This window comes from Pristis pectinata, chromosome 7 (assembly GCF_009764475.1).
Source record: "Pristis pectinata isolate sPriPec2 chromosome 7, sPriPec2.1.pri, whole genome shotgun sequence".
NCBI lineage: Eukaryota > Metazoa > Chordata > Chondrichthyes > Rhinopristiformes > Pristidae > Pristis > Pristis pectinata.
The window spans coordinates 10,412,514-10,426,548 of NC_067411.1; the positions used below are offsets into that span (position 1 = coordinate 10,412,514).

The window sequence follows — 14,035 nt, forward strand, 5'->3', positions numbered from 1 at the left end:
AGAGCAGTGATAGGTGGACAAAAGAGGGGAGGCGGGGTGGGCACAGGGAGGTGATAGGTAGATGCAGGTAAGAGATAGTGATAGGCAGGTGCGGGGGAGGGGGGGAGGGCAGATCCTCCGGGGGATGGGTCAAAGGTAAGAGGAGAGAGAAAAAAAAGGTAGAAAAAAGAGATGGTCTAGGAAAGGGAAGAAGAGAAGAAGCATGGTGGTGGTGGTGGGGGGGAATGCTTGTGGGGAAGGGGGGTGGGGATTACTTAAAGTGGGAGAATTCAATCTTCATGCCGTTAGGCTGCAAGGTTCCCAGATGGAAAATGAGGTGCTGTTCCTCCAGTTTGCTCTTGGAATTCTCCTGGCAGTGGAGGAGGCCGAGGACTGACATATCAGTGATAGTATGGGAGGGGGAGTTGAAGTGATAGGCAACGGGGAGATGCATCCTATCACTGCTCTGCTTCTCCCTCCTATATATTGGGCTTCCCCTTTTCCTATCTTCAGTCCTGAAGAAGGGTCCTGACCTGAAACATTGACCACCTGCTTTTCTCCACGGGTGCTGCCTGGCCTGCTGAGTTCCTCCAGTATCATCGTGTTTTTCATCTGGACTCCAGCATCTGCAGTCCTTTGTTTCTCACACATGCAGTGTCTGTTGTGTTACCATATTGTTAATAGCTGTCTAAAACCACAGGGGATCAGAGAAGAAAGAAATACACTCCTCTCCCTCACTCCCCCATACCTCTTTACTTTGTTACCTAACTCCATGCCGTCCCCAACATCACTCTGTTCTCATAGAGGGCTGGGATATTTTCCTTGGCTCGATTTCACAAATCTTCTCTATTGTAGAGCCACCTGACTCATTAAGGTAATGTAAAGTAGCCATTCTTTCTCCAGATATTGCCACACAACTGATAAAATTGTGAAGTATTCTGAGTAACTTAGCAACATCTCCATGTGATGAAAGTAATGGGAAGCCAAACCAGCTGTTGTCCAGAGTCCTCGAGAACAAGCACTGCCCGGTTGACTGAAGCAATAATTCTTGTCTCTTTTGCATTCAAGCCCCACTTGTTCACGCTCCACAAAATGTGAGTTTCCTCATAAATGGCAGGTGACAGTTGCACTGGAATGTCATCCTAACTTCCGGAACCATTAGCAACCCAATGGCTTGAGGCAGCCAAACACATTTTTAATTTACTTTTATTTGTTCTGTGAACTTGAAAATTATCTCAATTTTATTAAAGCCTCACTGATCCCCTGTAACATTTGGAGAGCCCAACCCCTAATCACCTCAAGTGGGTCACACACCCCTGAGTGGGGACTACTGGAATGAATCTATGTTCAGATTACCAATGAGTGGATATACAGAGGCATTTCCAAGGGGAAACCATCAGGCCCAAGGTTGTAAAAAGGTCACTATTCCTAACAATAAAATTAGCTGTGGAAATTGAGCATGCAGTGTCAGTAGAAAAGTGCTGAATACTAGTAGGCCTCATCAATGAATGCTCTCCTGAGTATTGGACTATCAGAGGTTCAACATGCATGGCATGTATTGCAAGTTCCCAGACGCATTCAACAATGCATTTAACACTGCAGTCTGCTAATGTAGAACTCAACGAACATAATAAACCTGCGAACGGTAGGTCCCTGGGGAGTGTTGTAGAACAGAGGGACCTGGGAGTACAAATATATAGTTCCCTGAAAGTAGCATCACAGGTAGATAGGGTGGTAAATAAGGCTTTTGGCACATTGGCCATTGGCAGTCAAGGCAATGAGTACAGAAGTTAGGATGTTATTTTGCAGTTGCAGAAGACATTGGTGAGGTTGCACTTGGAGTATTGTGTTCAGTTTTGGTCACTCTGCTATAGGAGAGATGCCGTTAAGCTGGACAGAGTGTAGAAAAGATTTACAAGAATGTTGCCAGGACTCGAGGAACTGAGTTATAGAGAGGGGTTGGGCAGGCTAGGACTTTATTCCTTGGAGTGTAGGAAACCTCATAGAGATGTATAAAATCATGAGGGGCATATATAGGGTAAATACATACAGTTTTCCCAAGGTTAGGAGTCAAGAACTAGAGGGCATTGGTTTAAGGTGAGAGGGGAGAGATTTAATAGGAAGCTGAAGGGCAACTTTTTTACACAAAGGGTTGTATGTATGTGGAACGAGCTGCCAGAGGAAGTGGTTGAGGCAGGTACAATAACAATATTTAAAAGACATTTGGACAGGTACATGGATAGGAAAGGTTTAGGGGGATATGGGTCAAACGCGAACAAATGGGACTGGCTTAGATGGGAAGCTTGGTCGGTATGAGCCAGTGGGCCCAAGGATCTGACTCTATGACTATATCTCTAAGCTTAATAAATAAACAAAGGGGAGCATAATGGTGCTTCAGGTAGTGAGCTTAATCACAACTCCCACGGCCCAGCTTTCATTCTGACCTCGGGTAGAGTTTGCATGTTCTCCCTGTAACTGTTTGGGTTTCCTCCAGATGCTCCAATTTCCTCCCGCATCCCAAAGGTGTGCAGGTTATTTGGTGAATTGGCCACTGTAAATTGCCCCAACTGTAGGTGAGTGGTAGACAACAGGTTACAGGGAAATAGGTGGGGGGATGGGATTGATAGGATTGCTATGGGGATAACCATAGACTAAATGGACCAAATTACTTCCTACTGTGTTGTAAAGAAAAATATAAAAATATAAATATAAGATCAGTGAACCCTCCCTTGAATTTCTCGACCCTTATGAAAAAAAAATGATGATTGGTAATTAGTTCATTATTGTCACATGAACCGAGATACAGTGAAAAGCTTTTGTATGGTATCCAGACAGATCATTCCAAACCAAGTACAGTACATCAAGGCAATACAAAGGAAAACGCAAAAGAATTCAGCATATGGCGCTACAGTTACAGTGAAAATGCAGTGCTGGTAGACAAATAAAGTACAAGGGCCATGACGAGGTAGATTGAGAGACCAAGAGTTCATATTTAACATATAAGAGGTCCATTCAAGAGTTTGATAGCGCATAAAAGCTGTCCTTCGGCCTGGTGGTATGTGTTCAAGCTTTTGTATCTTCTGCCCGATGGAAGGGGGGAGAAGAGAGAATGACCAGGGTAGGAGGGGTTCCCTGATTATGTTGGCTGCTCCCCCGAGGCAGTGGGAAGTGTAGATTAGATATCTTTAGATATCTTTATTTGTCACATGTACATCGAAACACACAGTGAAATGCATCTTTTGCGTAGAGTGTTCTGGGGGCATTCCACAAGTGTCGCCACACTTCTGGCGCCAACATAGTATGCCCACAACTTCCAAACTCGTACGTCTTTGGAATGTGGGAAGAAACCGGAGCACCCGGAGGAAACCCACGCAGACATGGGGAGAACGTACAAACTCCTTACAGGGTCAATAGAGAAGAGGCTGGTTTTCGTGATCGACTGTCTAGAATAGGATGCATATTCATTCAAGGGATGTGGCGATCCCTGACAGTGTTAGCACATCTTACCCATGAGCTGAGGAGGCAGCTAATTGTCAACTACATCGGCAGGTCCAAAGTGGCACCTCAGCCAGTTTCCTTTCCTGAGAGACATTCGTAAACCAGAAGAATTTTTTTTGATAACCTCATGGTCCCTTGGTCACTGATACCAGTACCATCTTTATTTTTGGACCTCTGATGCTGGAAAAAGAAACATAGAGTCTGTAAGTAGCTGTAAGCTGTATTCCATTCTTAAAATTCCATTCCACTGAGGCTATAGAAGTCAATGGAACCGAATTTCTGAAAATGGGTACATCATGACGGTGTCCCAATGTTGGGCATTTGGTGCCAGCAAACAAGGGAAAGTGTTTACCAGGCTTAAAGTGCAGATTGAAGCCTAACATTTCCATTACATGGAGGATAGAGGATTAACAAATGAGAAAGGAAGAGAGAAATGATAGTGGAACAGTTGTAGCTGGCACATTGAGCCATTCAGTTATATTGCAATTAAGGTCTATTTGCAAGAACCTACAATGACAGTAACTTGGAATTATTTTTCTTGGATTAGTCACACTGTGATCTATTGAGCTGCCTTATTTTCTTTAATAATCAAAATAAAAATCCCCTAACAATGTATAATCTTCCATTGCCTAAAAATCATTCAGGCAGTGTGATTGGCAGCAATGAGAAATATATTGAAGTGCAATAAAACTCATTTTAAAGCATTTTGCAAGCAATGAAGTAAGTTTTGAAGTGCAGTCATGGTTGTAAAGTTGCAATGAGCAGAGCCAGCTCACACGTCTATTTTTAATTTGCTTTTGTGATCTCGGTGACACTGGCAAAGCCGACACTAATTGCTCATGCCCCTCACTAATTGCCCTTGGAAAAAGTGATGGTGAGTGGCCTTCTCGAACCACCACAGTTCTTCTGGTAAAAGTACTCCCATAGGACTGTTAGAGAGTCATAGAGTTGTACAGCACAGAAAAAGGCCCTTCGGCCCAACATCCGTTCCCACCGTGGTGCCTATCTACACTAATCCCATTTGCCCACATTGGATTGGTAGCCCTCTACTCTTTTCCTATTTAAGTACCTGTCCAGATGCCTTTTAACCATTGTAATTATATCTGACTCTACCACCTCCTCTGGCAACTCGTTCCAAATAACCTCCACCCTCTGTGTGAAAATTTGCCCCTCAGATCTCCTTTAACTTTCTCCCTTCTCACCTATGCCCTCTAGTTTTATTCTCCCCTACCCGAGAAAAAAGACTCTGAATATCTACCCGATAAATGCCCCTCCTAATTTTATAAACCTCTGTAAGGTCAACCCTTAGCCTCCTATGTTCCAGTGAGAATAAAGTCAGCCTATCCAATCTCTCCTTATAACTACAGCCTCCCATTAGAGGTAACAAACTGATGAGTTTCTTCTGCATTCTTTCTAATGCTACCACATCCTTCCTGCAGTGTGGCAACCAGAACTGTACACAATATTCCAAGTGCGGCCTGATCAATGTTTTGTAGTGTTGCAGGGGGAGTTCCAGGATTTGGACCCAGTGACAATGAAGGACAATGAAGTGACACAATGTTTCCTTGTTAGGATTACGTACAACATGGACGGCAAGTAGTGTTGCCATGCACCTGCTGCCCTTGTCTTTAAGTGGGAGAGGTTGTTGGTTTAGGAGGTTCTGTCAAAGCAGTCCGGGTGAGTATCTGTAGTTCATTTTGCATCTGGTACACACTGCGGCCACTGTCCACTGGTGGTGGAAGGAATGAATGCTTAGCGTGCCGGATGGGTGCAATCAAGGAGGCTGCTTTGTCTTGGATGGTGTTCAACTTCTTCAGAGTTGATGGAGCTGCACTTGACCAGACAAGTGGAGTATATTTCATCATGCTCCTGACTTGTATCTTGCAGATGGTGCAAAGGCCTGGGGGTGTCAGGGGGTGAGTCACCTGCTGTAGAACACCCAGCATTCGACCTGCTCTTGTAGATGATTGGTTCAGTTGAGTTTTCTGCTCAGTGGACCCCTCACCCTAAAATATTGGTGACGAGGGAACCTGCCAGTGGTGATGCCATTGAAGGTCAAAGGTAGGTGGTTAGATTCTCTCTTGTTGGAGATGATAAATCTCTAGCACTTTTGTGGCACAAATGTGACTTGCCACATATCACCCAATACTCGCATGTTGTTCAGGTCTCACTGCATGCAAATATGGAGGGCTTCATTAACTGAGGAGTCACTAATGGTATTAGTATTGGTATTGGTATTGGTTTATTATTGTCACTTGTACCGAGGTACAGTGAAAAACTTGTCTTGCATACCAATCATATAGGTCAATTCATTACACAGTGCAATTACATTGACTTAGTACAGGGTGCATTGAGGTAGTACAGGTAAAAACAATAATAGTACAGAGTAAAGTGTCATAGCAACAGAGAAAGTGCAGTGCAATAAGGTGCAAGGTCACAACAAGGTGTCCTTAAGCCTAGTGGTACGTGCCCTCAGGCTCCTGTATCTTCTACCCAATGGAAGACGAAAGAAGAGGGAATGACCTGGATGGGTGAGGTCTTTGATTATTCAAAATGGAATTCAAGTTCAAGTTGATTGTTGTCATAGGCATACATACCCAGGGTATAAATGCCATGAAAATTAGCTTTTTGCAACAGCAACACTGTACATTACAAGATGAGGACAGACATAAGTTAACATAAACTTGAATTAAATTCGACATAACTTACATATGTGCAAAATAAACAACAAAATAAATAATGACACCAATGCAAGATTGAGAGAGATAAAACTATAGTCCAAGATAGTTTGAACATTGTGCAAGCGAACATCCCCACTTCTGACCTTATGATGGAAGGAAGGTTATTGATGAAGCAGTTGAAAATGGTTGTTCCTTGGACACTGCCCTGAGGAATTCCTGCAGTGATGTCCAAGGGCTGAGATGATTGACCCCTAACAACCACAATTACCTTCCCTTGTGCGAAGTATGACTCCAGTCACTGGCTCATTTTCCCCGTGATGCCCATTGACTTCAGTTTTACCAGGGCACCTTGATGAAATATTCAGTCTAAAGGTGCCTTCTATCTCATCTCATACCTCCAGACTTCAGCTCTTGAGCCCATGTGTCTGGAGCTGAGTGGTCCTAGCAAAATCCAAACTGGGCAGTAATGAGCAGGAATTTTGGTGGGAAGTGCTGTTTGATAACACTGATCATGACAGCTTCCCTCACTTTGCTGAAGATTGGGAATCGACTGACGGTAATTGGCTGGATTGGATTTGCCCTACTTTTAATGAATAGGATGTACTTGAACAATTTTCCATATTGTTGGCTAGATCCCAGTGTTGTAACTGTTCTGGAACAGTTTGAGTGGAGATTCATCTCGTTCTGGAACATACATCTTCAGCACTATCGGAGGATCTATCCTGGTTCCAACACATTGATGCTATCATGAAGAAGGCACGCCAGCAGCTCTACTTTGTTCGGAGTTTGAGGAGATTTGGTATGTCACCAAAGACTCTTACAAATTTCCACAGATGTACAGTGGAGAACATTCTGACTGGTTGCATCACAGCCTGGTATGGAGGCTCCAATGCACTGGATCGCAAGAGGCTGCAGAGGGTTGTAGACTCAGCCAGATCTTCACGTGCACAACCCTCCCCACCATCAAGGACATCTTCAAGAGGCAGTGCCTCAAGAAGGCGGCATCCATCACTTCAGGTCCCTTACCATTCAGGACATGCCCACTTCTTGTTACTACCATCAGAGAGGAGGCACAGGAGCCTGAAGACTCACACTCAATGTTTCAGGAACAGCTTCTACCCCTCTGCCATCAGATTTCTGAACAGTCCGTGAACACTTTTTTTTGCACTATTATTTATTTTTGTAACTTACAGTAATTTTATGTCCCTGCGCTGTACTGCTGTTGCAAAACAACAAATTTCACGTCATGTAAGTCAGTGATAATAAATCTGATTCTGATTCTGATTCTGACCTGAGATGTTAATTGGTCCTGCAGCCTTTGCCGTACCCAGTTCTCTCAGGTATTTCTGGATAACATGTGAAGTAAATCGAATTGGCTGGAGAATGGCTTCACTGGTGGGGATCGCAGGAAGAATCTAGGACAGATCATCTATTCAACATGGTTGCAAATGTGCAGCCTTATTTTTAGTATTCACTTACTGGGCCCAGCTATCATAGAAGGATATATAATAGAATCTTCAGTTCAAATCAGTAAACATAGAACACAGCACAGAACAGGCCATTCAGCCCACAATGTTGTGCCAACATAGCTATTCCCTCCTACCTACAAAATGCACATATCCCTCTATTTTCCTCTCATTCATGTGCCCATCCAAGCCCCTCTTAAAAGCCCCCAATGAACTTGCCTCCACCACCCTATCAGGCAACGCATTGCAGGTATCCACCACTCCCTCAGTAAAAAACATACCCCTCACATCTGTTCTGAACCTACCCCCTCGCACTTTAAGTGCATGCCCTCTGGTACTGGATCGCTCAATAATTGGAAAAAGATATTGCTTGTCCACCCTATTTACGCCCCTTATAATTTTATACACTTCCAACAGATCACCTGTCAGCCTCCACCGCTCCAGAGAAAAGAGCCCAAGTTTGTCCAGCCTCTCCTGATAGCACATGCCCTCTAATCCAGGCAGCATCCTAGTAACCCTCCTCTGCACCCTCTCGAAAGCCTCGACTTCCTTCCTGTAGTGAGGTGACCAGAATTGCACGCAATACTCTAAATGCAGCCTAACAAGAGTTCTATAGAGGTGCATCATAACTCCTTGACTTCTATACTCAATACCCTGATAAATAAATGCAAGCATTCCATAAGCTTTCTTAACCACCGTCTACCTGTGTAGCCACTTTCAATGAGTCATGGACTTGCACCCCAAGGTCTCTCTGCTCTTCAACACTGTTAAGTGTCTTGCCCTTAAGAGTGCACTGCCTCTTATACGTTTAAAAGTAAACTGAAGCCGAGCAGACTCTTTAAAAATCTGAAGCAAGAGTTAGCCAAAAGGCCTATTAAGCTTGCAGAAAGATTATGACTAGACCGCTTCCTTGTCTGTTTTCTGCTCCATCCTTATAATCTCTAATCTCCTGAGTGTCCAACATTCTATTGAGCCCAGCCTTGAATACAATGTCATAACAGTAAATGGTAGCACCCTGAGGAGATACACAGTAAATGGTAGGACCTTGGGGAGTGTTATAGAACAGAGAGACGTAGGGGTACAGGTACATAGTTCCTTGAAGGTGGTGACACAGGTGGACAGGGTGGTGAAGAAAGTGTTTGGCACGCTGGCCTTCATCAGTCAGGATACTGAGTACAGGAGCTGGGACATCATGTTACAGCTGGACATGACGTGGTAATGTCACATTTGGAGTACTACATACAGTTCTGGTCATCTTGCTACAGGAAGGATGTCATTAAACTGGCAAGGGTGCAGGACTGGAGGGCTTGAGTTACAAAGATAGGCTGGATACCCTTGGACATTTTTCCCTTGAGTGTAGGACACTGAGAGGTGACCTTATGGAGGTTGATAAAATCATGAGGGGCATAGACAAGCTGATTAGCCACAGGCTTTTCCAAGGATAAGGAAGTCCAAAACTAGATGGCATATGTTTAAAGTGAGAGGGGAAAGATTTTAAAGGATCCTGAGAGGAAACTTTTTCACACAGAGGATGGTGCTGATATGGAACAAGCTGCCAGAGGAAGTGGTAGAACCAGATACAATTATGACATTTAAAAGACATTTGGACAGGTAAAAGGATAGGAAAGATTTAGAGGGATGTGGGCCAAATGCAGATGGATGGGACTAGCTCAGTTAGGCAACTTGGTCGGCATGAATGACTTGGGCCAAAGGGCCTGTTTCCATGCTGTATAAATTTATGTCTCTCTGACTATGATCAGATCAGATCAGATATCTTTATTAGTCACGTGTACATCGAAACACGCAATGAAATGCATCTTTTGCGTAGAGTGTTCTGGGGGCAACCCGCAAGTGTCGCCACGCTTCTGGCGCCAACATAGCATGCCCACAACTTACTAACCTGTACGTCTTTGGAATGTGGGAGGAAACCGGAGCACCCGGAGGAAACCCACGCAGACACAGGGAGAACGTACAAACTCCTTACAGACAGCGGCCAGAATTGAACCCGGGTCTCTGGCGCTGTAATAGCATTACGCTAACCACTACACTACCTTGACTGAGCTTCCAACGCACTCAGAGGGAGATGTCGTCAAAGATTTACAATCTTCTGTGTAAGGAACTCTCTCTTCACCTCTTTTGGTGGACAGTACTTCTAACCCATATTGTTTTGTAACAAGCTTCACGACACCACTGACTCCCCCACCCCCCCCCCCACCCCCCAACCACCCCTGAGAGACCTGAAGACATCTGCAAAGTAACTTTGGATTCAAGCGAGTCTTCTGTTTATGAACAGACCCTTATCCATCTTCTCTGTAAAATGTATAACAAGCCCAGATTGGAAGACCTGACAGTGGTGTAAGCATTCAACCAGAATGAAACCAGTTCTTTAATGAAAACATGGAATGGACAGGTGGCCAACACCAAAGGGTGTGAATGCGTGAGAGACAGGATGCATCTACTATCACTTTGACATCACTGCGAAATACACATGCTAATTCAGAAGGCTACTGAATGCATTAAAGCACAGCAGGGGCTGGTGTCCCTCGGGGGCTGACTATAAATTGAGCCAGAGAAACTAAGTTCACCAGAGCAGAGAAAGTCAGAGGGCAATTTGAGAGAAGTGTTCACAGTTGTGGAAGGTTGTTGTTACTGGAATGAAGGAAAGTCTACTTCTCTGTGGTTGAATTAGCAGCAAGGGTGAATGAGGTTAGGCTTGGCGCCATAAGCACATACCAATGCTTGCATATATCTTTGCATTTACATCCTCAGTCCGTTGGGGGTGAGGATAATTTGCTTCCATTCCATTTCTGTAGGTTCTGACGCAGTTGATGAGGCCATTTATTAAAGTTCATTTCACAGCTTTATGTTTCCTCAAACCACTAAGCAGCCACCAAAGTGGATTTGAAAGGCAGCTGGAGTTGCAATGTAGGAAGCCTGAGGGTGGGCAATCTGCACACAGGAAGATCCCGCCGGCAGCATTGCAATAATGATCAGGTAACACTTTTAGTAATGTTGATTAGAGGAACGAAAACCAACCAGGGCACCAGGGAGAACTTCCCGACTCTTCTTCAGTGCTGTGAGATCTTTTGGTCAGAGACTTTTTCCCAGGGCAACAATGGCTAACACGAGGGGACATAATTTTAAGGTGATTGGAGGAAGGTGTAAGGGGAATGTCAGGGGGTAAGTTTTTTACACAGAGTGGTGGGTGCATGGAACACACTGCCTGCAGAGGTTGTGGGGGCAGATACATTAGGGACATTTAAGAGACTCTTAGAGAGACACATGAATGATAGAGAAATGGGGAGCTATGTGGAAGGGAAGGGTTAGATAGATCTTAGAGCAGGATAAAATGTTGGCACAACATTGTGGGCTGAAGGGCCTGTACTGTGCTGTAGTGTTCTGTGTTCTATGTTCTATGTTCTATCTTTTGGCATTGGTATTGGTTTATTATCATCACATGTACCGAGATACAGTGAAAAGCTTTTGTTTGTGTTCCATCCAGACAGATCATTCCATTCATAATTACATCGAGGTAGTAAAAAGAAAACAGAATGCAGAATCGCAAGAGACACAAGAGATTCTGCAGATGCTAGAGATAGTGTTGCATTTCAGAGAAAGTGTAGTGCAGGCAGACAAATAAAGTGCAAGGGCCATGATGAGCTAGATTGGGAGATCTAGACTTCATCTTTTAGCGTATAAGAGGTCCATTCAAGAATCTGATAGTGGGATAGAAGCTGTCTTTGAGCATCGTGGTACATGCACTAAAGCTTTTGTATCTTCTGCTCAACGGGAGATGACTGAAGAGAGAATGACCGCTGTGGGAGGGGTCTTTGATTATGTCGGCTGCAAGAAGCGTAGATGGAGTTAATGGAGGGGAGGCTGGTTTGCATGATAGGTTGGGCTGAGTTCACAACTCTCTGAAATCTTTTGTGGTCTTGGGCAGAGCAGTTGCCATACCAAGCTGTGATGCATCTGGATAGGATCCTTTCTAGGATGCATCTGTAAAAATTGGTGAGGGTCAATGGGGACATGCTGAATTTCCTTCACCTTCTAAGGAAGCAGAGGTTGGTGTGCTTTTTTGACTATAGTGTCCACATTGGATGGACCAGGACAAGTTGTTGGTGACATTTACACTCGGAACTTGAAGCTCTCAATCATCTCCACCTCAGCCTCCTTAACACAGATGAGGCATCTGGCTTATTGCCTGTGAGGATCTTGGATCTTGCTTCAACATCTGGCAGCTCCTCTGATGGTGCATCACCCCATCAGTACTACACTGGGAGGGTCAGAATAGATTAAGGGCTCAACTCTCTTGGCCATAGAGAGCTCCACTCAAACCGTCACTCCCACTGAACTGATTAAAGGACAGTTCCAAATATGTGAACTTCTGAGGTAGCGGAGAAACAACAAAACTCCTGCAGATGCCAGAAATCTGAAATAAAAATGGAAAATGTTGGCGATATTAAACAGTACAGGCAGCATCTGTGCTGACAGAACCAGAATCTTCTCATGAACCTAACATTACCTGTTTCTCTCTCCACGGATGCTGCTTGTCCTGATGAATAACCTCAGAATTCTCTATGTTTGTCAGCTGAGGCAGTGGATATTTAGCCTCAGAACCAATGGTTATGAACGCAAGACTCCAGTAGAAATTAAGTTTGCGTTTGATCTGGTTGAAAGTGAGATGATATAACGATGTAAATAAACAGAATGACCTCAATGGTGTTTTCCAGGGGTTTCCCTTCGTCCCGAATGAAGATCGTTCCTACGGCTGGCCAGATGGATTGAAGAGAATAGACTGGCACAACTATCAGAGCATTCGGGAAGATCTGATGCGTTCAGGTATGGGCTTTGTTAAGAACTACAAGGACACTTTTTTCCATAATTCAAACAGGTCAGTCACTTAAGAAAAGACACGTATTTTGAGATCCTTTCCAAATGTTTATCGATAAGTTAAGGTCCATTTCAGATCCAAGGAACTTCCTTCTGGACACGTATGTTGGTCCATTGACAGGCTCTGGGCATTTCTGGCAAGGAAAGACTTTCTTCCCGTCACTGGTTATCCTTGAACTGAGAGCCTTGCTCAATCACTGCGGAAGGAAGTTAAGGGTCAGCCACGTTTTTATGGGTATAGAGTCGAAAGTGAGGGAGGCCAGATAGGGACGGCTGATTTCCTTCCTTAAGAAAATGGGGTTCTTGCAACAATCCATGAGGGTCATGGAGTCATAGAGTACAGAGACAGGCCCTTTGCCCCACTGAGTCATACAGCATGGAAAGAGGCCCTTTGGCCCAACTCATCCTTGCCAACTGTGTTGCCCAGCGAGCTAGTCCCATCTGCCCGCATTTGGCCCATAGCCCCCTAAACCTCTCCTATCCATGTATGTATCTAGATGGCTTTTAAATGTTGCTAATGTGCCCACCTTAACGACTATTTCTGTCAGCTCATTCCAAATACGCACCACCCTTTGTGTGAAGGAGCTGCTCCTGATGTCCCTTTTAAATCTCTCGCCTCTAATCTTAAACCGATGCCCTCTTGTTTTTGGCATCCCCTCCCTGGGGAAAAGACTACGTGCTTTCACTCAAATCTACACCCCTCATAATCTTGTATACCTATATCAGGTTACCCCTCAATCTCCTATGTTCCAGAGAATAAAGTCCTAGTCTGTGGAACATCTGCTTGTAACTCAGGCCCTCAAGTCCAGGCAACTTCCTGGTGAATCTTTTCTGCAATTTTTCTAGTTTAATAACATCTTTCCTACAACAGGGTGACCAAAACTATACACAGTACTCCCAAGTATTGCAGGAGTCCATGTTGTTCCCCATTAATTTTTCCTGTAATTTATTCCTCCCACATTTCTCTCAACTCCCCACAGATTCTACCATTTACCTACACACTAGGTGCAATTTGCAGTGTCCAATTAACCTATCTTTGGGATATAGAACATAGAACACTACAGCACAGTACAGGCCCTTCTGCCCACAATGTTGTGCTGATATTTTATCCTGCTCTAACATCTATCTAACCCTTCCATCCCACATAGCCCCCTATTTTTCTATCATTCATGTGTCTATCTAAGAGTCTCTTAAATGTCCCTAATGTATCTGCCCCCACAACCTCTGCCGGCAGTGCGTTCCACACACCCACCACTCTCTGTGTAAAAAACTTACCCCTGACATCCCCCTTATGCCTTCCTCCAATCACCTTAAAATTATGTCCCCTCGTGTTAGCCATTGTTGCCCTGGGAAAAAGTCTCTGACTATCCACTCGATCTATGCCTCTTATCATCTTGTACACCTCTACCAAGTCACCTCTCATCCTTCTTCTCTCCAAAGAGAAAAGCCCCAGCTCACTCAACCTATCCTCATAAGACATGGAAGGAAAGCCAGAGAGAATGTGCAAACTCAGCACGA

The 14,035-nt window shown here is 44.4% G+C and overlaps 1 protein-coding gene across 2 annotated transcripts in view; it reads left to right on the forward strand.

Moving 5' to 3' along the window:
- galntl6 (polypeptide N-acetylgalactosaminyltransferase like 6) overlaps positions 1 to 14,035 on the forward strand; it is a 1,051,879-nt gene that overhangs the window by 421,060 nt on the left and 616,784 nt on the right. Inside the window, exon 2 of one of the 2 annotated variants that reach the window (XM_052019321.1) lies at positions 12,358 to 12,466. In XM_052019321.1, coding sequence (XP_051875281.1) covers positions 12,358 to 12,466 — 109 coding nt within the window. Of the gene's footprint in view, positions 1 to 12,353; positions 12,467 to 14,035 lie in introns of both variants that reach the window. The other variant, XM_052019322.1, reaches the window with a different exon arrangement.